This window comes from Tiliqua scincoides, chromosome 1 (assembly GCF_035046505.1).
Source record: "Tiliqua scincoides isolate rTilSci1 chromosome 1, rTilSci1.hap2, whole genome shotgun sequence".
Taxonomy (NCBI): Eukaryota; Metazoa; Chordata; class Lepidosauria; order Squamata; family Scincidae; genus Tiliqua; species Tiliqua scincoides.
In genome coordinates this window covers 280,213,420-280,236,655 of record NC_089821.1, presented here as the reverse complement: position 1 = coordinate 280,236,655, position 23,236 = coordinate 280,213,420, and the positions used below count along the sequence as shown (strand labels likewise).

The 23,236-nt window shown below is 46.7% G+C and overlaps 1 protein-coding gene across 1 annotated transcript; it reads left to right on the top strand.

The window, feature by feature from the left end:
• Positions 1 to 283: 283 nt before the first annotated feature.
• Positions 284 to 22,301, top strand: LOC136647919 (angiopoietin-related protein 7-like). Its single transcript, XM_066623804.1, has 8 exons — positions 284 to 377; positions 6,571 to 6,602; positions 7,247 to 7,558; positions 11,841 to 12,063; positions 16,021 to 16,158; positions 18,197 to 18,413; positions 21,400 to 21,595; positions 22,155 to 22,301. Exons 1-8 carry the CDS (start codon positions 284 to 286, stop codon positions 22,299 to 22,301), a joined length of 1,359 nt encoding a protein of 452 aa, XP_066479901.1.
• Positions 22,302 to 23,236: the final 935 nt, after the last annotated feature.

Here is a 23,236-nt window from a genome sequence, read left to right as displayed (position 1 = left end):
CTCCTTCTGTCTCTCCCAACCAGAGCTTTGGCACAAGCAATGCTGCTGAAAGGGCAATGCTGGGAGAGCCCAACTATCACTTGAAATACAAGAGGCTGGACTAGATGGGCCTATGACCTGATCCAGCAGGGCTCTTCTTATGTTCTTACCTAGTCCATCCCTTTTTTTTTTTCTCCTTGGACATGCCAGCTATATAGGAGACCCATAGGCCATCAGGAGGCCTTAACCGTGAAGTGAGGGAAATATTTCCCTTACCCCCTTTCAGGCATCCTGATCATCCACCATGACCACCACCACCAGAGCCTGCAACATGTGCCTCTATGATGCAGCCGGATGCTTCAGCATGGCATGTGTTGCAAGTCTCATGGAACTGAATGGTACTTAATTTTGACTAGACATGCGTTGTCTTGCCTTGCACTGTCACTTGTCACGTTCCCCAAAACATTTGCCTTTCTTTTCCTGAGCAAAACTTTTAGTTTCTGGTTCCCGGGCTGGACTTTCATCTCTCTTCCCAGTGCTAAGTGCAGCGAACCAATCAGAACATCTTTTTTCATCTCTTCAAGCAACCATTTTACACTACGGAACATAATGTGAATACCAAGTTGTGAATACCAAGTTCCTCCAGGTGGAGGAAACAGGCTTAATCCCTCACAGTGACACTGTGAAGCCTTCCTTGCTTCTGAAAAAGAGCAACAATAACATGTTTATGTAAATAGGTAGAAATGTGTTCTGGGGAACATCAGTGATGAAAAGGTCACAGGACAACACACTTTCCAGCTTGGAGTAGGTTTTACCATTATCAATGCACACATTAAGAGATGTGACACACTTGCAGAGGTGACACACGCAGGCACCAAATGAGTAGCACAACCAAGATTTTCTGGCCCAGAACACAGATATTTCACCCCCTTTCTCCTTTCATTCATTCATTCATTCATTCATTCATTTATATCCCATTTCTTAATTCAGGACAGCTTTCAGAAGATAGCTGTTAAGAATGAATTCCATCAGTGTTCCACGTTGAAAAAGTAATTACTTGTCTGCTCCAGGCCAGGCCAGTTCTGGAAGAAGGCATGGTTCCACATTTCTCCCATCCAAATATTACCATCCTTCTCACTTGCATGGAGCCTCCAGGAAGGTCAGAGACTGCATAGAAAATCCTCCCAAGTTCACTTAATACTTGTAATGAAACAGATTCTTTTTTAAAGTCTCTCATGCTCTTTCAGAGGAATTTGATTCTGTAATGGATTAGAGAAGGAGAGTGTAGAAACATGTGTAGGTTATAAAGCACTTTGGGATCAGGCCTTCCAGCCTGGGGCATATTGTATGTTACAGAGTTTCTCAGACTCTGGATTGAGACCCACTAGGTGGGTGACAGGCCAATTGCAGGTGGTTCCTCAATCATTTCAATATTTTATTTTTAATAGATTAGACTTGATGCTACCATGGTATGTGACTGCATTTGGGGAAATGTTACAGATATGTACTCTTAACAGGTTACTATGCATATGCTTTTAAAAATGATAGTAAATAGTAAGTGTGGGTAGGATTGCAACCTAGGATTGTTAAAAATTTTCCTTATTCCTGTTAAAAATTTTCATCACTTCTAGGCATCATCACTTCTGGTGGATCCTGACAGATTCTCATTCTAAAAAGTAGGTCCTGGTGCTCAAAGTCTGAGAACCACTGGTATATTATATATTGTGCTTTTCATAAATGTTTTGTAAGTGATCTTGGGCATTTGCCTTAGCAAGGGAAAGGCAGGATATAATTTTTTCCCATGAATAAAAATAAATGTTCATGTATTTGTTTCCATTTGGGATTAATATGGTAACAGATCTTCAAAGCCACCCACATTTGTAGATTTGTCAGAATGCCAGATGCAAGGGATTTGTAGATTTGTCAGAATACCAGATGCAAGGCGGGCACCAGGATGAGGTCTCTTGTTATCTGGTGTGCTCTGTGGGGCATTTGGTGGGCCACTGTGAGATACAGGAAGCTGGACCAGATGGGCCTGTGGCCTGATCCAGTGGGGCTGTTCTTATGTTCTTATTTTTCTGTAATAGCAGGAGGACTAGAAACTTGGTTGAGTCTATCCTCGCATGATTGTTTTAATGTCAGGGACCCAAACAAACAGTGTGTTTCCTATACTGGAACAACTATTGGAAATGACACAGGCAACTAAGTAAAGAGATGAGGGAGAATGAGTGCTGGTCCTTCACCTTTCTAGAGGACAGTTCCATGTGATTAAATTGGTCCAAGAGCCATTAGTGGTGAAATTCACTGCCCAATTACATTGATTTCATTTCTTTCCCTTCTCTGCTAAATGCTGGCCAAACATAAAACATAATTGATGGAAAGAGACATATCCATTTTTGCTTCTCTTGAGAGGAAGATTTGACAACTAAATTTGTCTGGAGTGGACGGTCACTTGCAGAGGATGCACAAAAAGGGCCTTGAATACAAAGTAGCGTTGTGAGCTTTTAATTAAAAGTAGGAGCCCATTGGTGGCCTAAGAGCTTGTTCGACGCTCAGCTCCTTGTTTGGACCCTGCGATAGCAATAAGATTTCATGAGCATAATTGTGAAAGACGTGAAAGCCAGAGAAATGCAGTAGTCCATGGAGAAGAACAGGAGCAAGAGGTCAAATCCATTTAAAAGCCTGAATGCCAGAAGGACAAATGTCTCCTAAATGGGATCAGTCTAAATAAATGAATTTCCTTGAAAAGATAGAAGGCTCTTCTAGGGTTGAAGTGAAAGGTGGTGGTAATGGATTGTACTATGTAGGGCCAATAGATTACATTTTGACCTAACCACTTGTTGATAATGGAGGCTGATTGTCAGCCATAAACACAAAAGGGTCTTTGTACCAATTAGCATTATGTAGCCTGAGGTTGAAGAACGACAGGGAGAAATGGTGATGGGGGGGGGAGAGAAAGAGAGATACTTTGACTCTACTCAAATATATGCAAGTAGAATGAGTCAGATGTGCCTTAGGTACCGCCATAAGGTGTACTGATGGCTTTAAAATTGGCTTTAAAAAGCCAACAATAATGAATGGACAGTGACTCATGCTCATGAAATAAAAAAGACTTACGTGCTGCTAAAATATAACATACAGAAGTAAAATTAACATGTTAATTACTGTATTTTCTTATTTGATCTTATCATTAAGGGCAGGGAAGCATCTGGTGGTAAGAAATCTAATTCCAGCACAAGCCACCCACCTCCAAAACACAGACACCCTGATCCAATAGGAGGGAACCAATCTCAGAAGCCAGGTTCTGCAAGCACAGCCAAGCCAGGTGAGCACCCATAAACGTACTGTAGTGCTCATCAGGTCCCACTGAACTGCCTGGTTCATTGGTTGCCTGTTTGGAGACTGATCCCCTGCTGGAACCATGCAGGTGACCTGAACAGGATATGGGCCAAAGTCGGAATGTGGACTTCTGAACCAATGTGTTGAACACATCTACACTAACAGTTAATGTAGTTGTATTTCCCTTCGGAAGCTTCCATGACAATGGGGAGAAAGGCCCCCGCAAATAAGTACAGAAGATAAATACTTGAAAATGAATCCCCACACAGAAAAGGGACATGGTTGTTTAGGGCAGTGGTTCCCATCCACAAGACCCTGAGAAGTGGTCCACAAGATAGGAAAAAAAGATGAATGCCTTTGATGATCACTTCCAGCATCTTATGGAGTGAATACACTTCCACAGACCATTGAAATGTTGGCTGTGGGTGGTCTGTTCTCCCCCCCCCTCTGGTGGTCCATGGGGGAGCACTAGCTTGGCAAGACACTTCCCCACAGACCACCAGAGAAGGTGGAGAATGGACCACCTGCAGCTGCAGCTGGTACTTCCAGCATCTCACCAACCAAGTGGTCTCCCTCACACCATTGAGAGGGTGGAGAGGAGACTGCAGGCAGGCACAGCCGGCACTTTCAGTGTCTCACCAAGCACCCCCAATGGACTACCAAATTTAATTGTATTTTTTTGTGTGCAGGTTGGTGGTGGAGGTTGCATGTGGTCCATGACGATTTCTAATTGTTTCTTCAGTGGTCCACAGACTCCTAAAGGTTGGGAACCACTGATGTAGGGGGACTGTCTTCAATTGCAGACACACCAAACCCCACTATAATAGAGGTAGCTGCTTAAGATGAACCACATGTTGATGGTCTCATGATCTCAGTGGAAGTCCCTGAAGCGGCAAACCTCCGCACATTTAACTGATTGAATTCTGCATATCTCCTGAGCAGGTATGCATAGGATCCAACTTTACAAGGTCCTCAAGGCTAACCTGAAGTTTTAGGATCTTTTTGGCAGCTTATTTGGAAATACAATCAGTTTGTGTAAATCTCTCCCAGTTCTCATCACATCAAAGACTGGGAAATAAAGGGCTGCCACACTCACTATTCAGCAGGTAACAACACAAATATATTTTTTTAATGAAAGCAGCATCAAGCAGAGGAAAGAGAAGTTCGATTTTTATTTGTGAGCTCTTCAGGGGTGGTGGGAGGGAGGGAAGCATATGGCGTTCCAGGGTGTGCCACATGGAATGCACTGCAAAAGTGAATCAAGGCTTGGAGGAGAGCATCATTACAGCTATTTGTACCTCGTAATAAATTTAGGGTTTTTATCAAGACTATTCAGCAGGCAAAGACACAAGTCACCCTTGTATACTTCTAAACAAAGACACTCTCGGCCCAATCCTAACTCAACCCCCTTGCCAATGTAACTGCACCAATTGGGATGCATCAGGGCCAGAGAGGACTGAAAGCTACATAAGGTATTGTCCAGCAGGTGGTCCTGTAGCAGCAAATTCCACACACTGATTCTGGGCTTGGTGGAGAATTTTCTTTGATCTTCCTTGAACCTACAGTTCATCAATTTCATCAGGCAACTCTTGTTAGGTGAGTAGAAATAATTCCTCCTCTCCACTTCCTCCTCCTGATTAGTGTCAATCATCTCTATCACGTAGCCTTTCAGAAGTCATTTCTCTAAGCTAAAATGCCACTCAAACTTTAGCTTTTCCTCCCAGAGAAAGTGCTCTGGTCCCCTGATCATTTTGGTTCTGCTTGTCTGCAACTTTTCCAGTGATATGAGATCCTTTGGGGGATGGAGAACCAGAGTGACCATGACGAAGACACTGGAGGCTGTGTTTTAATGGAAGTGCTGCAGCCACAGCTTCTTGCGGCCACTGAAAAAAGAAGGAGGAGGAAGCATTTTGTGACGTATCATGACCACATCCTCCAGCGACTCCTTTCTCAACTGTGGCATTGTCTTAAGTCACGTCCCCCTCCAGGGAATAAGAGCAGATTGACTCTAGCCAGCTCCCACTGTAATCTCCTGCGTGCTGATAAACTCCTGAAGGTCATGCTGGGCCTTAGATGCTGCCCTTCTTCTTGTGAATTGACTCAGAAGGTCCCTGCATGCTATTTATAGTTCAGTGATAGGATCAGGTAGAATAAGCCCCACGTGCTTCTCTGGAGCACACTCTGCTCCGCTGGTCCTCACCCGGCGTGTCCATCTTTGGGTGCTGCTTTAAGGCTGCTGAGAGGCTGATCCTTCTGCAGGTAAGTTTGTGCTTCTTATTGTTGTCCAAAGTCATTCTCACGGGGAATGCACTTTGTTCCTCTCACCCTCTTTCCCTCTTGAGTCCATTCTCTGGCAGGGCTGTCCCAGGGCCCCAGTGAATTCAAATACAGCCCAGAGTTCAAATAGGCAATTACACTGTGCTGTAGTTCTTTATGCAGCAGTGTGAGTACATGGAAGCTTCATCAGAGAACTTCCAGAGAAACTTAGCTTCCAAAGAACCAGAGAAGCTTCCTTTGCTGTGAAATGTGGACTCGAAGGAGGTGGATACTGACAATGGAAATCCCCTGCTGCTGTCCAAACGCCACAGTTTTGCAAGATTTCATTCAAGTAATAGGAAGTGCTGAGTTCCACTTGCAAGGATGTGTCCAAGCAAAGAGGCTGCGTGAAATGGAAAAGGTTAAATGACTCACCACAACACATTTCTCTTAGTTTTTATTTTATTTGTGTAAAAGTTTCACACTCTGCTTTTCCATCCATCAGGATCCACAAGGTGGCTTAACACTGATATGAAATTTGCCCATAGGAACTTTCCAAGCTCCTAAGATCAGCTTCAGAAGCCTGGCTTCCTGGCCAGTCTTTTCTTCGATTTGATTGGTGCATACCAGTGATGGGCCTCCTCATTGGTGGAACTGCAACTTTGTGACTCTGTTCCCAAGGAGATCCAAAAGTCTTCCAAATTTGGACAAGATCAGAAACCTTTTTCTTTCAAGAGACATGTGAGGGGTGACTTTTCTGTTTGAACTTTGCTTTAACACTGTTGGTTCTTTTTCACAATTTTAAGAGATGCTTTTTATTCCTTAAAGTTTTATTCTTCACTAGCCCAATAATAGTCCTTGCCAATTGATTGAGAAAGGTAGCTTGACAGCTGACATTCTCTCTTTCTTGTCATTGCCTTGAATTGCTATATATAAGCAGCAGCTGCTGTTAAAACACTGTAAGACGTTTGTTTCCTTGTGTTTCCTTGTTTTCAGGACAAAGAAAACTAGGAAAACTCCTAGAACAGGTAACCATTTTGTGATGGACCCAATGGTGGTGACAAGAGGGTCCTTGTGAGGTGTCTCTCCATGTTGGCTTGTCTGTTGGCAATCCAATTGCTGAGGGACCTGTCCATGGTGCTGTGGACCAACTGCCACAGAAGCTTTCTCTGTATGTACTGTATTTTAAAGTTTCATCCACCAAGACAGTCATTGACCAGAGGCAAGCTATTTGATTTAATCCATGAGAAGAAAGCTTTGACTGATCACACAACATCCAGGAGGTATTGAGAAGTACACAGAACTCTAGAGTGGAGATTTGGCATAATTTCATGCAAGATGGAGGAACAGAGGTAATGGGAATGGAAGCTTGCTGTCCACAAATTCCAGGTTCATGTGCACCTCTTAAGTTGTTTTCCTGACCATCCTTAAGACAACTGTACATTCAATCGTAGAGTCAATCACTCTCTTTTCAGGCCAATGCAATACATGTGGCTTGCACCCAGTGGACTTCTCTATGCCAGACACTATCTGAATGAGGGACTGTGCCATATTCAGGTGGCCCAGGATTGTACCTTCTGGCTGCACCATGATGCTCTCTTTCCCTCCAAGACTCAGAAGGAGATTGGTGCAGTCTCTCATTCTCCTGGTTTTTCTGAATGGCCATTCACAGCAAAGACCCCTTACTGTCAACAGTGATGGAGTCAGTGGAGATGATGGTCACCAAGGAAGCCCAGGCTTAATCCAGTGTGGAGAGTACAGCAACCAGGTCTTGCCCAATGGTCAGTGCAAAATCATAGCTACGCTGCCACAGCTGGATGAGCAGAGGTGTCCAGATATGTTCCGCTGCACAGACGAAGTCTCCTACTGGCTGCATGAGAATGAAGAGCGAAAACAGCAGATCCTGGAGCTGCGGGAACTCATCTCTGAACTCCAAGAGGAATTGAGGAACCATCGACATCGCATCAAGGTTCTGGAGCTGCAGGTATGGTTTTTTCTGCCAAAGAGGTTTTGAAAAAGCAGGAGTGTTCACTTTCTGATTCGGTGGGAAGGTTTCCTTTGACACCAAGCATTGGTCCACAGATTGGATTCAGCCCCTAAAACAACTTTGATCTGTGGTGACTCTGCAAGCAGAAATGAAGATACAGCTTGCTTGCAGATATGAGCCTTCCTGCATGTTTGGAGTCAATGCTCTTGTCTTACTTGTTATCTCAGGCATTCCATTCTGCAAGGACAAGGATCACTACACATTTTCCTCTTAAGTGAACCTTTCAGGAAGCACACAATTTTCCACCTCCAGGAGACAGCCTCAAGCTACTCCAGTACATGTACTCCTTACTTGCAGTGCTGTCAGCAGGGCAATTTATGAGGGGGCCTAGAAAATAACTGTGAGCTTTATCCCACCCTTCCTCTAAGGAGCTCAGGGTGACATGTATGACTCTCTGCCCTCTCCCAACTGCCCAGTGAGAGGGGTTAGACTGAGAGAGGATGTGCCTGCCCTGCAGGGCTGGTGTTAGGTCAATTTGACCAGTTTGGCCAAACTGAGTTCCACAACTGGAAGGGCCCCGCACTGGTGCGACGGGTAGAGTGCCCACAACTGCAGCTGACACCATACTCTGTAGTTGACACTCTAGCATGGAATTTTCCATGCTAAGGCATTGTGAGGGGAATGCGGCAAGCAGAGCATTACCACTGGAAGGCCCTCCCATCCACCCACCCTCCCCTGGGTCCAATTGGCTTGAAATTGCAAACCCCCCCCCCCCGGAAGTAGTTGGCAGTGTTGCCACAGCCAGGTGCCTTATCACTGCCATACATCCTGGTGAGTAGGAGGGCCTTGTGGCAGTAGAGGCTCCTGCAAAATTTTTTGCATTGGGCCCCACAGCTCCTAAGGCCAGCCCTGTGTGCCTGGCCTGAGGTTGTCCTGCTAGCTTCAGGGCTGATTGTGGGGCTTGCAACTGTACTCTCCTGGACTGTGCTATCAAGCTCTCTGTGCAGAAGTTACAGCATGATCCTAACTGGGCATTTGCAACAGTCGAACACAATTCTGCTGTTGTTAATGGCTAGAACACTGCCGTCAACCATATTGGAGCTGAAGGCTTGCCGACAGACCCAGCTACCTCTGCTACTGAAAGGTAAGCAATTAAGGTGGACCGAAGGTGGAGTGAGTAGAATAGGGCAGGGATTGGAGTTTCCAGGGGGCATGGCAGAAGTGGGCAGAAAGAGAATAGCAGTGATGTTTCTGCCAATGTCTTCTGGTTCATTTTAGCCCTAACCTGCCTCCTTGCCTATACTTGGAATTGCGCCAACTAAAGAACTGGTGCAGACCCAAACAGAACCATGGAGCACATGTGGGAGCAGGGTCAGTCAAGTAAAAAAAATGTTTACTCACCTCTCCGCCCCCTTGTGGCCTGTGCAGGGTGCAGTGGAGCCGATACTGGTGCTGCTGTGCTCTGCAGGCAGCCACTAGGTAGGATTGCACCCAGGCAGCCCAATCCTTCCTAGTACATGGGGTTGCAGTGGTGCCGAAAATGGCTGCTGCTGCATCCAGTGCACCCCTATACAGAGGCTCAGGATCTGATGGAACAAAGCTCCACTGGTCCCACCTCCCTCCTGCCTCGCTCCCACCCCCCTGTGTGCCTCCTCCCTGCCCTATCCCTGCCCTCCCTCTGCATCCCCCCGCCTCAGAGCACCTTCTCACTGGCTCTCCCATGCCCCCACCTACCTCTCCGCTGCCCAGTGGTCCGTGCTACCATCAAGTGGCGGCGCTCCAGTACGCCACCGGTGCTAGGGCCCACAAACATGCCTTATGGCACGTTTGCAACAATGCGCCCTGGTGGTGAACAGGCATACTCTTTAGGATTGGGCCCTTAATCATCCGACCTAGACAAAGTTTCACAGTAGGATCATTAACCAGTTTAATTGATTATTACCTCCTTTGGTTAATTAATTGATTGCATTTAAAGATGTGGGCATACTGTCCCAAATGTTATATTAGTGTACTTTTGAGAGTTCAGAACCATGAAGTTAGCCTTCGAAAATGAATAGGTGGCTTAATTCACACAGCCTTGCCAATTGTAATTGTCTCTCACTGATTTAATCAACTAAAGCCTGAGTTGATTAATCTACCAATTAAAGCTGGCTGTCCTACTTGGAACATTCACTTGAGGAAGGGAATTGAGAGCAAAGGAATAAATTCCAATATGCCCTTTAATATTTCGGTAACTGGAGAGTACAAAATAGAAACCTCCTCTCAAAATAGGGTATCAAATAAAATAGAGGATGACTGATCTGCAGGGATGAATCTTGATGAATTGGGGAGCCAAGGAAAGGCTGGTCGTCTAGGAAGAAACAATATTGCCCTGAAATTGAAACTCATAAATCCCTGCCAGCAAATGGATTCAAAATGTGCTTATGGAGACTCCCCAGCTTCACGACTCTGCCAATTGCGTTCCTTGTCTGCATCAAATCCTTTGCTTATATCTGAAAGCATCAGTACCCCTGGTGTTAGTCATAATCAGTTTGAACACAGTCATCCTGCATAAACCCACTGAAAATGAATGGGACTTTTATGCTACTGCAGACACACACCAAAAGCAGCCCTAGGATGAATCCAGGTGGTTTTGGGTGCCGGATTTGTGTGACAGAGCAGGAGACAGACAGATCTGATCATAGGGCCCAATCCAGTTAGAAGGTCTCCTCTGTGAGCAAAGAGGGAACAATGGAAGAGCACAACTCTCCTCTTGTGCAGTTTCCACTCACTCTCATCAGGCTTGTGCAACAGGAGTCCTCACTGGATCATGACCCGTGTTAATCAGTGGGTGTTGAAAACAAGTGCCATTTGACTGACTGTGTTCAAAGCCAACGTATCTTGGTTGGCCCTTTTGCACAGTCCCCGTTCAATTTAGCCTGGTGTTTGTACAAATATGCTCGCTGTGGGTAGTGCTTGCCAAAAGAAACCCCAGTGCAGGAAGTGGGGGCATAATTGCTTTGCCTTTCATTCTCTTCAAGGGCTCTCTATCCCATTGCCTACAAAGGAGTTGCCTAATATGTTTCCTTCTAAGGAGCTGCCTAATACTGGCGCAGGCCTACAATCCTTCTAGCCCAGGGCCACTCATCACCCTGACTTGCAAGGCTCTTGGACACAAGTTGAGGGCTTTCTGTGGGGCTTTTGGGAGGGAAGGGAACATGCACTGTTGACTAAATGATTTCACACCATCCCAGTGATGTCCATCCAGCAAGTGCATCCACTAATGGAGAATCACATCTCCTATTGTCTAACCTGGAGCTTGCTCTGAGTTTCAGCGGCCCCTTTGCAAGCTGCTCTCTGTGGGTCACATTCTGCTTGAGTGGGACCTGAGTGCATAGCTCCATCACCACTCAAGGGTTATAGGCACAGAGGTGGTCTCAGGGATCAGCAGCAGCCTTGGGCCTTCTGCAGCTTCTCAATGATACTGACCCATAATATCCAGCAGATACCAAGTATGATGGGCTCTTATTGGCTAGTAATTGTGACCTCACTAGGAAATGCAATTCTTCCCCCAGCCAGTGGCTCAATTGATGGCTGCATGACTGCTGTGCAGAACATGGCTAGATATGATCAGTAACTTCCCCCTGCCCCCCCCCCCAAAAAACCGAACTAGAAAGATGCAAGAGGCAAAGTCAATAAGGGCAGTATTTCTTTGCCTTGCTTATTTAAAATTTTAATTTCCTGCCTCTCAATCAAAAGGAATCTTGAGATCGCCAACAATGACAATGACAAAAAGTCATCAGTTCAAAATTTGGAGTTAAAAGCAGCCAGCAACCAGGGTGTGTATGTTCAACATTTTCATTGCCAAATGCAAGGGAGAGCAGCAGGATGCAGGTCTCTTGTTGTCTTGTGTGCTCCCTGAGACATCTGGTGTTCCACTGTGAGATAACAGGAAGCTGGACTGGATGGGCCTATGGCCTGATCCAGCGGGGCTCTTCTTAAGTTCTTAACCATCTGTTTCATTCCGCTCAGGTCCTAGCCATTTGTTTTGTGAGACATTGCGATTGGCTTTGGAACCCCCATTCATTTTCAGGTGCTTTGTAACACTTATTTTTGCTTGCTTATTTTTGGCCAGCGTCAACAGCAGCAAGAGCTGCAAGTGTGCACATCTCCTCTCTACGGGTTTTATCAGAAGGAGATCTGGAGACAGATGAGAATTTCTAAAGCATTTTAACTCATTCTCCTTTTGGGTTTTGCCCCTCTCCACCCTGCTTCTGGGCCACCCCCTCTTTCTCCAAAGCATGAAGAGAAGGCCAGCAGGAATTCCACAGTGGAGCAGCGAGTCCAGGACCTGGAGCAGCGCTACCATGAGGCCAACACCTTGCAGCACATGCAAACCACCTTGCTGTATGGCATGCAGGCCCAGGTGCACAACATCTCCCTGCTGATGGAATGGGTGCGGCACAACCCCAGCTGCCTTGTCCCCTCAGAGATGCGATTGCAACAAGAAATGCATCATCCAGGTGACTCAATGGCAGGGCACAAGGACTTATACTGATAGTTGTGGCTAGCCATAGTACAGCTCATTGAGTTGAAATTTTTTTTTTTTAAAAGGTCTTCTGCTTGTATTTGGGGTTAAGGATGAAAAGTTTCAGGAAGCTGTGCCCTCCCTTACCCTTTGTGTGCTTCTGGTGGTGGTCATGGGGATGGCCTGCTGCCACTGCTGGGTGTCAACCTGAAGCCATGTCTCAAGATGAGGGCAAGTGGGCAAGTGGAAGAGGTAGTGCTTGCTTCCCTCACTCTGCATCTTTCTGGTCAGAAGAAAAGGTGAATAAAAACAGTAGCCAGCCACAGTGGGGAGCAAGAGCCCCTCCACTAGGAAGTACGGTGATCACTTGACTAACCAACTTTCCAAAACTGACGTAGCCGCAATGCATTCCCCAAGGTAAGGTAACAAGCATGCCCTTTCCTTGACGAGGCCCCCTTGACTGCCTCCCCACTGCAGGATGCAGAGCATGCCACATTGGCACAGCTATGTCAGTGCTGGAAAGTTGGTTAGGATTGTGCCCTGAGAAAAGGAAAGGTGAACAAGAGGAAAGCAATCAAGTTGGAAGAGCCAGGGTTAAGAGTCATCCACAAGGCCAGTGGAAGGGTCTTTTCTTCTGTCCTCTCTTTTAAGCTGACTGCTGCCAGAATCCAGGAGGGGAGAGGTTGGGTGCCATTTAGCCAGACAAGCTGGTGGAAAGGGCCTCTCTCCCACTGTTTGTCACTGATAGAAGCAAACAAGAAATAGCAACCTAGAAAAAAAGAGATCTCTGCCCTGAGGAGTTCACAAGCAGTGTGTGGGATGGGAAAGGGAATGAGATTGGAGGAGGGAAAGGAGCGACCGGGGAAGGAACCACAGGGAGAGAGGCAGAAGAGGAGGTGACAAGGGATGAGTGAATATATATCTGGACTTTCAGAAGGCGTTCGACACGGTCCCTCACCAAAGGCTATTGAAAAAACTCCACAGTCAGGGAATTAGAGGACAGGTCCTCTCCTGGATTGAGAACTGGTTGGAGGCCAGGAAGCAGAGAGTGGGTGTCAATGGGCAGTTTTCACAATGGAGAGAGGTGAAAAGCGGTGTGCCCCAAGGATCTGTCCTGGGACCGGTGCTTTTCAACCTCTTCATAAATGACCTAGAGACAGGGTTGGTCAGTGAAGTGGCTAAGTTTGCAGACGACACCAAACTTTTCCGAGTGGTGAAGACCAGAAGTGATTGTGAGGAGCTCCGGTAGGATCTCTTCAGACTGGCAGAATGGGCAGCAAAATGGCAGATGCATTTCAATGTCAGTAAGTGTAAAGTCATGCACATTGGGGCAAAAAATCAAAACTTCACATACAGGCTAATGGGTTCTGAGCTGTCTGAGATAGATCAGGAGAGAGATCTTGGGGTGGTGGTAGACAAGTCAATGAAAGTATCGACCCTATGTGCGGTGGCAGTAAAGAAGGCCAAATCTATGCTTGGGATCATTAGAAAAGGTATTGAGAACAAAACAGCTAATATTATAATGCCGTTGTACAAACTGATGGTAAGGCAACACCCGGAGTATTGTGTCCAGTTCTGGTCGCCACATATCAAAAAAGACATAGTGGGAATGGAAAAGGTGCAAAAGAGAGCAACTAAGATGATTACTGGGCTGGGGCACCTTCCTTATGAGAAAAGGCTATAGCGTTTGGGCCTCTTCAGCCTAGAAAAGAGACGCCTGAGGGGGGACATGATTGAGACATACAAAATGATGCATGGGAAGGATAAAGTGGATAGAGAGATGCTCTTTACACTCTCACATAACACCAGAACCAGGGGACATCCACTAAAATTGAGTGTTGGGAGAGTTAGGACAGACAAAAGAAAATATTTCTTTACTCAGCGTGTGGTTGGTCTGTGGAACTTCTTGCCATAGGATGTGGTGATTGCATCTGGCCTGGATGCCTTTGAAAAGGGATTGGATAAGTTTCTGGAGGAAAAATCCATTACGGGTTACAAGCCATGATGTGTACGTGCAACCTCCTGATTTTAGAAATGGGCTACGTCAAATGCAAGGGAGGGCACCAGGATGCAGGTCTCTTGTTATCAGGTGTGCTCCCTGGGGCATTTGGTGGGCCGCTGTGAGATACAGGAAGCTGGACTGGATGGGCCTATGGCCTGATCCAGTGGGGCTGTTCTTATGAATAAACACATTCACAGGAGCTTAAGCTCTGGTTCTGTAGGGGATGAGGACTAAGGCATTAAACTGAAGGCTTCACAGAAAAGGAGAAAGGATTTGAGGGAGAGGGAGAGGGCAGCAGGTGAACAGCCTTGGGCAATGTGTAGGACCCGTTTCTCATTTGACCATTTCATCAGTTCTCTCCACAAACCTCTCAGCCACCCCTCTCTGTTCTGAGGGGCTTTACCTTCCTTTGGTCCTTCATCTTCCCAAGCCTGTCCTTTCCAAAGCCCGGTCATTAATGGTGTTTGTATTGTTTTTCGGATGAGAGCTTTGATCTTCTTACTGCCAGATCAACCAAATACTTTGAATTGATCTGCAAACTGGGATAAGCACTTAAAGACTTTTACCCACTAGCCTGAATCTAGTCTGAGCCTGTAACATGGGACAAAGGAGAAGTCTTATCAGCTGGCTGGCATTGGACTCTGTCCCTTATCCTCTGTTCAGCTAGCTTTAAACAGGAAAGAGGCCAAGTCACTCAGCTCAGCAAAGAGAGATGTTGTGCCAAGAACAATGGCAATATATCCTTATGCCAATCAAGGAAATCTTTTTATAGGGATAAGAGGATTCCCCCTTACGCCTCCCTGGTTTGCTCTACCCTGTATTTCACTTCTCTTGAATGCCAGTTAACTGGGAGAAAATTCTGTTGCAGGTCACAGTAACTTTTGGCCTTTTCCCCACACTTCTCCGTTGTCAATACACATATGCGGCTATTTAAAACAGTGCCAAACAGCAAGTTCAATGTGATTGTGCATGATTACATCCAGATTCTTTTAGCACTGTGTTTTACTGAATGTACCCTGCGCATTGGGAAACACCACCCAAAAAGGATCATGATGCAATCATACCCTGCACATGCCCGATCTCATCTGATCTCGGAAGCTAAGCTGATCTCGGAAGCTGATCTTGGCCTGGTTAGTACTTGAATGGGAGACCGCCTGGGAATACCAGATGCTGTAGGCTTATACCATAATCTTTCAAGACTGAAGGTTGCCAACCATACCATACCATGAATGTTCTGATATCAAGATTGTTTTCTGGTTGTGCTTTATTAATGCACATTGGTAAGGTGGAAGGGAATGTGAACAAACAGGGGGAAAACTGACAGTTGCAGCAAATTACACTTGCACAGTCTTCAGGAGAAAATTCAAAAGTAATTCCTCTAATACAGTGGTTCTCACACGGTTAGCACCGGGACCCACTTTTTAGAATGACAATCTGTCAGGACCCACCAGAAGTGATGTCATGACCTGAAGTGACATCATCAAGCAGAAAAATTTTCAAAAATCCTAGGCTGCAATCCTACCCACACTTACCCAGGAGTAAGTTCCATTTACTGTCATTGTTAAAAGCATATACAGAGCAGCCTGTTAACAGTACAGGTCTGTAACATTTCCCCAAATGCAGTCACATTCATGGTAGCATGAAGCCTAATATATTCAAAATAAATTATTGAAATGAATGGGGACCCATCTGAAATTGGCTCATGACCCACCTAGTGGGTTCCGACCCAGTTTGAGAAACACTGATCTAATGCATCAATCCTATGGCATCAATCCTATGGCAGAAACAAGATCAGAGACTTCAGAACTCCACAATCCAGGGCAAAATCAGAATGAGAAGTTTGGAATCACCCCAAATTTTGCACCATCTATTAGTCACAGGAGGAGCAACAGGGTTCCTGAAGCCCAGCTGTCTCCTGGTTTAACTGTATTTGATCTGTTTGTTTCTCAGATGCAAAGCATGCCAAGAACTGCCCCATTGACTGCGCCTCTATCTACTACAATGGAGTCCGGCACTCTGGCATCTACAGCATCATGCCATCCGTGGGAGGGTTGCCAATTGAAGTACTGTGTGAGATGGATGTGGAAGGTATGGTAGGAGGACATGTTTTCCTCCTGGGTGGTACTCCTCATAGAGCCTTTTTTGCTAGGTGCTGATTCACACTTGGGTCTCTCAAAGAAAGGCTGCTGGACAGTGTTGAAAGCATTTCCCCCATTCCAGTCCTTTACAGCCCAATCCTATCAAGCATCTGTGGCAGTGGATTTTACCATCCGCTGCCGTAGGCCTTGTTGTGGCGGCATGAAAGTCACACAGCCATTGCGTGCAACAGAGCCACTGGTGGAAATGGCCAGCAGCTCTGTGTGTGCACCAGACTTGCCCAGGTAAGGTGGCAGAGGGGGTGGTTTATTGGAGGTTTGTGGCATGGAGGGGGGTGGGCAGAGAGTGGATCTCAGCTCCAAAGGCACATGCTGGATCCAATCCCTGATTTTTCAACCCTCCCCTGTCCCCTTCCTCTCCTCAAACTTACACCAGCAAAATAGCCAGTGTGGGTCTGAGAAGACCCATAGGTGATCAGACAACCTACCAGTAAAAATATTTTTACTTACCTCTTGCTGGCCAGTTGATTTCCCACCCCCCACCATAGCATGCAGTGTGAGCTCTGTTACCTCAGCTGGATATTCTAGCATGGCAGGGGAGAGGATCGGGCTGTTAATTTCTCTGGTTCACACTATTCTCCCCTAGGAAGATTTCTAGTTTGTGCTGGAACTGAAACACGTACAGTTCTTTTTTTAGTTCATTTGTGTCCTTCTTCCCCTCCTAATTGCTGGTGCACACATGTGCATTGATAGAAGACTGTAGAAAACTTTGCAATACTGACACGACTGTGTATTTGGTTGCATCAACTTTTTATTTGTGTAATGTTTTGCTTATACACAGTTTTTCTTTTATTTCCACATTTCTGTTTTTTTCTTTTATTTCCACATTTCAACCTTCCTGCAGGCTGTTTCAGGATGCAGGCATCATCTTTGTGCCCTATAAGGCATCTAGTGGGACACTATGAGATACAGGATGTTGGACTAGATGGGCCTTTGGCCTGATCCAGCAGGGGCTTTCTTAAGTTCTTATATACAGGGAAATACATGATGAACTGAAGGAACTGACAGGTGAAGGAAACAAGGCATGCAAAGAAGATACAAGGAATAATGGAGAATTCCAACTGCATCTGTTACACTTCAGAAACGAGACCAGCTGTCAGGGAATCGCTGGAGACTGATCAAGGGGAGTAGGAATTAAGTGCTTAGCACTCGGCACACCCCTTCCTTTTCTCCACTTCCCAGACTTACTGGGTCAGCAGCTGAATGGGGGGGGGGGATAAACTGGCAGATCTATCTATTGCCACTATCCCAGACTAAAGCAGAATCTGGAGATAAACCACCCCCTCCCAGGAGACCACAGAACCCCGTGCTGACTGTCTAAGATCAAATCTCAGCAGAGCCCATGAGCTTGCAGTTTTGACAACCCACTGAAATTTCCACTGAACATGGACTAGGCAGTCAAGGAGTCAAAATCTAATGAGTTTATTAAAACCTCAAAGAAAAGGGAATTAAACAAAATGGGAAAGGAGGGGTAGAAAAAGTGTAACCACCAAGCTGGTGGAAAATGCCTGCACTGAATAGACACAAAAGATAGCATGACCAAATTAAAGGCAGTTAAAGAGAAGGTCCAGCAGAGGGAGACAAGTAGCTACCTAAGAGCAAAGCACCCACAACCCTCATACCAGCTGAGTTTGCAGGCCGGCTTGGAGTGAAAGGAGCAAGCAAAACAAAACTAACTCCCTAAAAAGGCATCTAGCTAGGATGCAGTTTCTCTTGCTAGTTAATAACTTTGTCCAGGAATGCAAGCCTTCTGCTCTTACTGGAGAGTAATTGGGTGTACCTTCTCTGAACCAGTAGCTGGTTTCAGTGGTAGACCTGGCCATTGAACTTACCCAAGCATCTTAATAACCCCAGGAAGCAAGTGTGGGAAAATGTAAAGCTTTGTTGGATTATCAGTTCATTACTTGTCTCAAGTGCTTGGGGTGGGCTTACATGAGGAATTCAACCAGCTAACTACAATCCTTTTGCAGGGGGAGGCTGGACAGTCATCCAGCGGCGGCAGGACGGCACTGTCAACTTTAATCGGACATGGAATGAGTACAAAGAGGGCTTTGGAGACTTGAATAGTGAATTCTGGATGGGTAACGAGCACATTCACCAGATCACCAGCCAAGGGGACTACTCCCTCCGCATTGACCTGGAGGACTGGAATAATAAGCACAAGCATGCCTTCTATCAGCTTTTCAGGTTGGTGCCGAATTACGACCACAGAAGATGAGCGAGCTGCCTGTAGCCAGGGCTTTCTTTCAGTAGCGTTAACTAAAGCGCCACCCACTTTGAGCAACTGAGATCACACTTTGTATTTCGGGGAGCTTCAGTGCTGTTCAAATAATGCTCACAGACAGTGGGACCAGGGTGACCAGCTACAGTGGAGGACAGAGTGCCTATACCTTAAACCACTGTATATTTGGGCACCAATTTGGGCAGGTGCAGCTCAGCATGGAAGGGTTTAAAAAGCTGCACCTGCCCACGTTCCCTCTGCTATACAAACGTTAAAGGTACAGGCACTCTGTCCTCCATTGTGTCTGGTCACTCTGAGTGGGACAAATAGCAAGAAGTGCACTGGGCTGCATGTCTACCCTCCCTGACTTCATCTGTGCATGACAGATCTCTTGCTTAACCCTGAATTAGGCACAGCTCTTGCATCCTTGTGGCACAAACCTTCCATAAGAACATAAGAACATAAGAACAGCCCCACTGGATCAGGCCATAGGCCCATCTAGTCCAGCTTCCTATATCTCACAGCGGCTCACAAAATGCCCCAGGGAGCACACCAGATAACAAGAGACCTCATCCTGGTGCTCTCCCCTACATCTGGCATTCTGACTTAACCCATTCCTAAAATCAGGAGGTTGCGCATACACATCATGGCTTGTACCCCATAATGGATTTTTCCTCCAGAAACTCGTCCAATCCCCTTTTAAAGGCGTCTAGGCTAGACGCCAGCACCACATCCTGTGGCAAGGAGTTCCACAGACTGACCACGCGCTGAGTAAAGAAATATTTTCTTTTGTCTGTCCTAACCCGCCCAACACTCAATTTTAGTGGATGTCCCCTGGTTCTGGTATTATGTGAGAGTGTAAAGAGCATCTCCCTATCCACTCTGTCCATTCCCTGCATAATTTTGTATGTCTCAATCATGTCCCCCCTCAAGCGTCTCTTTTCTAGGCTGAAGAGGCCCAAACGCCGTAGCCTTTCCTCATAAGGAAGGTGCCCCAGCCCAGTAATCATCTTAGTCGCTCTCTTTTGCACCTTTTCCATTTCCACTATGTCTTTTTTGAGATGCGGCGACCAGAACTGGACACAATACTCCAGGTATGGCCTTACCATAGATTTGTACAACGGCATTATAATACTAGCCGTTTTGTTCTCAATACCCTTCCTAATGATCCCAAGCATAGAATTGGCCTTCTTCACTGCCACCGCACATTGGGTCGACACTTTCATCGACCTGTCCACCACCACCCCAAGATCTCTCTCCTGATCTGTCACAGACAGCTCAGAACCCATCAGCCTATATCTAAAGTTTTGATTTTTTGCCCCAATGTGCATGACTTTACACTTACTGACATTGAAGCGCATCTGCCATTTTGCTGCCCATTCTGCCAGTCTGGAGAGATCCTTCTGGAGCTCCACACAATCACTTCTGGTCTTTACCACTCGGAAAAGTTTGGTGTCATCTGCAAACTTAGCCACTTCACTGCTCAACCCTGTCTCCAGGTCATTTATGAAGAGGTTGAAAAGCACCGGTCCCAGGACAGATCCTTGGGGCACACCGCTTTTCACCTCTCTCCATTGTGAAAATTGCCCATTGACACCCACTCTCTGCTTCCTGGCCTCCAACCAGTTCTCAATCCACGAGAGGACCTATCCTCTAATTCCCTGACTGTGGAGTTTTTTCAGTAGCCTTTGGTGAGGGACCGTGTCAAACGCCTTCTGAAAGTCCAGATATATAATGTCCACGGGTTCTCCCGCATCCACATGCCTGTTGACCTTTTCAAAGAATTCTATAAGGTTTGTGAGGCAAGACTTACCCTTACAGAAGCCATGCTGACTCTCCCTCAGCAAGGCCTGTTCGTCTATGTGTTTTGAGATCCTATCTTTGATGAGGCATTCCACCATCTTACCTGGTATGGATGTTAGGCTGACCGGCCTATAGTTTCCCGGGTCCCCCCTCTTTCCCTTTTTAAAAATAGGCGTGACATTTGCTATCCTCCAATCTTCTGGTACCGTGGCCGTTTTGAGGGACAAGTTACATACCTTAGTCAAGATACCTTCCCTCCAGTCACGATAAAATAAGGTGTTGAAACTGTGCGTGTCCCCTTCTGAATTCATCTTGGGACCACATAATAATAATAATAATTAATTAATAATAATAATAATACAGGTATTTCTATACCGCCTTTCTTGGTCCTCAGATTTCTCCTTAGACTTTATTCAAGGCGGTTTACATAGGCAGGCAAATTAAATCCCAGTAGGTATTTTTACAATTTGAAAGAAGGTTTCTTTCTTTCAAGAAACCACAACATTCAGATGTTTCTTTCTTGATCTGGTTGCACATTCTGGCCTCCATCCTCCCACACTCGGAGCAGATGGAATAGCTCGGCTCAGCTTGTCAGCTGCTTCAAGGTCGCACGGTGCCGGTGGCCTCGAACTGGCGACCTTCGGATGTTATCTTCAGGTAAATGGAGGCTCAACCCTCTAGACCAGACCTCCTGCCCTATCCCACATGATAGTGGCTTTGCCTGCTTAGGGCCAGTCCATCCATGAGGCCAACTGAGGTAGTGGCCTCAGGTAGCAGATTGGCAGAGGCACCCAACTCAATCTGCTTATATACCTCCAATGCTGCTGCTCTCACTCCCAGGATTGGAAAAAGAAGAGGGGGATGGAGTGACAGAGGGACTGCAGAGAAGACTAATAGTCCGACCCACAAGTCTCTTCTCTCCCACACTTCCTCTTCTGCTCCATCCCCCTCTTCCTTTTCCAGCCCAGGGAGTGGTAGAGCAGAGGCTGGCGTATCACCAAGTAAGGGGAAAATATTTACTGCACCGCCTCATTGCAGGAGGTCTTGGTCCAGCCCTTGTCTTCTTTCCCTCACATTCATATCAAAGCTGCTCGAACTCACTAGGACAGTGTTTTGGAGCCCTGCCTCACATCCCCAATTGGCTTGCAGCATCGAGGATGAGATGAACTATTATCGCCTGCATGTGGAAGGCTTCAGCGGGACGGTGGAGGATTCTTTTGCCTGGTACCACAACAAGAGGAGCTTCAGCACATCCGACTCTGGGAACATCTGTGCCGCCATCTCCCATGGAGGCTGGTGGTACCACCAGTGCTTCTTCTCCAACCTCAATGGAGTTTATTACAAGGTAAGGTAAGGTCCACCTGGCGGGTACTGAGGCCTGTTAATCGCTTGGCAAGCATAACAGAGGGGGTGGAACTGGGCATTCTAGTAAAGGAACCAGGGGCAGGGAGGGGGTGAATCCAGCAGCAGTGCAGTGGATCCAGTGGCAATTTATATCAGGCCTGGGAAGGGGCTCGGGATTTGGTGTGTGCCGCTACTGTTCCCACCCCTGTCCTGGGCCTGATCCGTCGTTCTCCTCACCCTGTTCTGCCCTGTTTCACTGCCCTGTTCTGCCTACCCATGCCCCGTTCAACCCCCTCCCCACCTCCCTCTAACCCTCTGCCCAGGCTTATCTCCTCTGGCAGGTCTCCATGGATCTACCAGTGCATGAAGGAAGGCTCTGGCCTTCCTACTGATGATCCAGCAGTGCATGCTGCCAAAGCACTCTGTATGGCTGCTTTACAACAGCCAGCACCAGCAGAACATGCATTCCACTGGCGCAGCAGCCCAACAGGATTGGGCTGCCCCATGACTAAAGGAGGGCAAAGTTACTCTCTGTTCCTCTCTGTTCCAAACCTTCACAGGGTGGGAGATACTCCCTGAAAAACCGCAAGATCTTAGGACCTGATGGGATCGTATGGTACACCTGGAAAGACACAGATTATTACTCCCTGAAGAAGGTCACAATGATGATCCGACCTCGCACATTCCGACCCCATCTCTCCCCATGAAGGCGTTGCAACCTTCCTTCACATCTCATCTCAGCTGGGCCACCAGTCCCTGTGCCAGATGACTGCATCGCAACCTGTCATTGCGGTGACGTGACTTCTGCTGCCGCTCAGGAACATGAGCGAAGCAACCGCAAAAGTTATCACCGGTGAACATGTGCCACTAATGTCAGTTTGGCTGTGGAAGGGGGAGTGGAGATCTTCCCAAAATGGTTGTTCCAGTGGCTGTGAGTTGGAAAGATGGCAGCCTGTGCCCCAATGGAATTTGTAGTTTCATGATGCGTCCCGTTCTGCCTGATGTGATCTCCTGGTCAGAATGAAACAAGCTACAAAAAGGGACCAAGGGAATGGGCTGTCAAAGATACATTATCTTAATTCATTTTATGATGTGGACCCTAGCCCACCAAAGCTTTTGCTGAAGTAAGCTGGTGACCCTTTATGGTGCTATAAGCCTCCTTGTTGTATCTGCTGCAACAAACGTAATAGGGCTGCTGCTGCCCCTATTGAAAAAAATAGATCATCTGAACTCTGAGAGACATGAGCTTGAAGGAACTCAGGACTGCCCTCTGCTGAAGGAAAGCTGAGCTTTGTTTGAGCACAACCAGGGTCCCCCAGTTTCAGCAGCGGGACGTCATGCCTGGACATGGGTCTCTCCATGACTTGCTTTCCTGGGCTTGAGAGTTTCCAGTGCCATCTTACGACAAGTGCAGGGTACTACTTGGAGGGAGGGAGGCATAGAGAGAGACACATAGAATGGGAGAGCACTGCTGCGGCATTTGCTAGTAGTGACTGCTGCACTGAGAATTCTGGGAGAAGGAAGTGAATCTGCTCAAAATTGCACTAGGTAGCATAGGATGGAAGGGGGAATGCCCAGCACTGACTTTTAAAAAGAGTTTTCAGTGTGCCAGACTGATACTGGATATACTTCATCCATCTTT

Coding starts and splice junctions, on each gene's coding strand:
- LOC136647919 (XM_066623804.1), top strand. CDS start 284: ATGACCACCACCACCAGAGCCTGCAACATGTGCCTCTATGATGCAGCC. Junction 7,559..11,840: donor TCAAGGTTCTGGAGCTGCAG/GTATGGTTTTTT, acceptor CTTTCTCCAAAG/CATGAAGAGAAGGCCAGCAG. Junction 21,596..22,154: donor TCAATGGAGTTTATTACAAG/GTAAGGTAAGGT, acceptor AAACCTTCACAG/GGTGGGAGATACTCCCTGAA.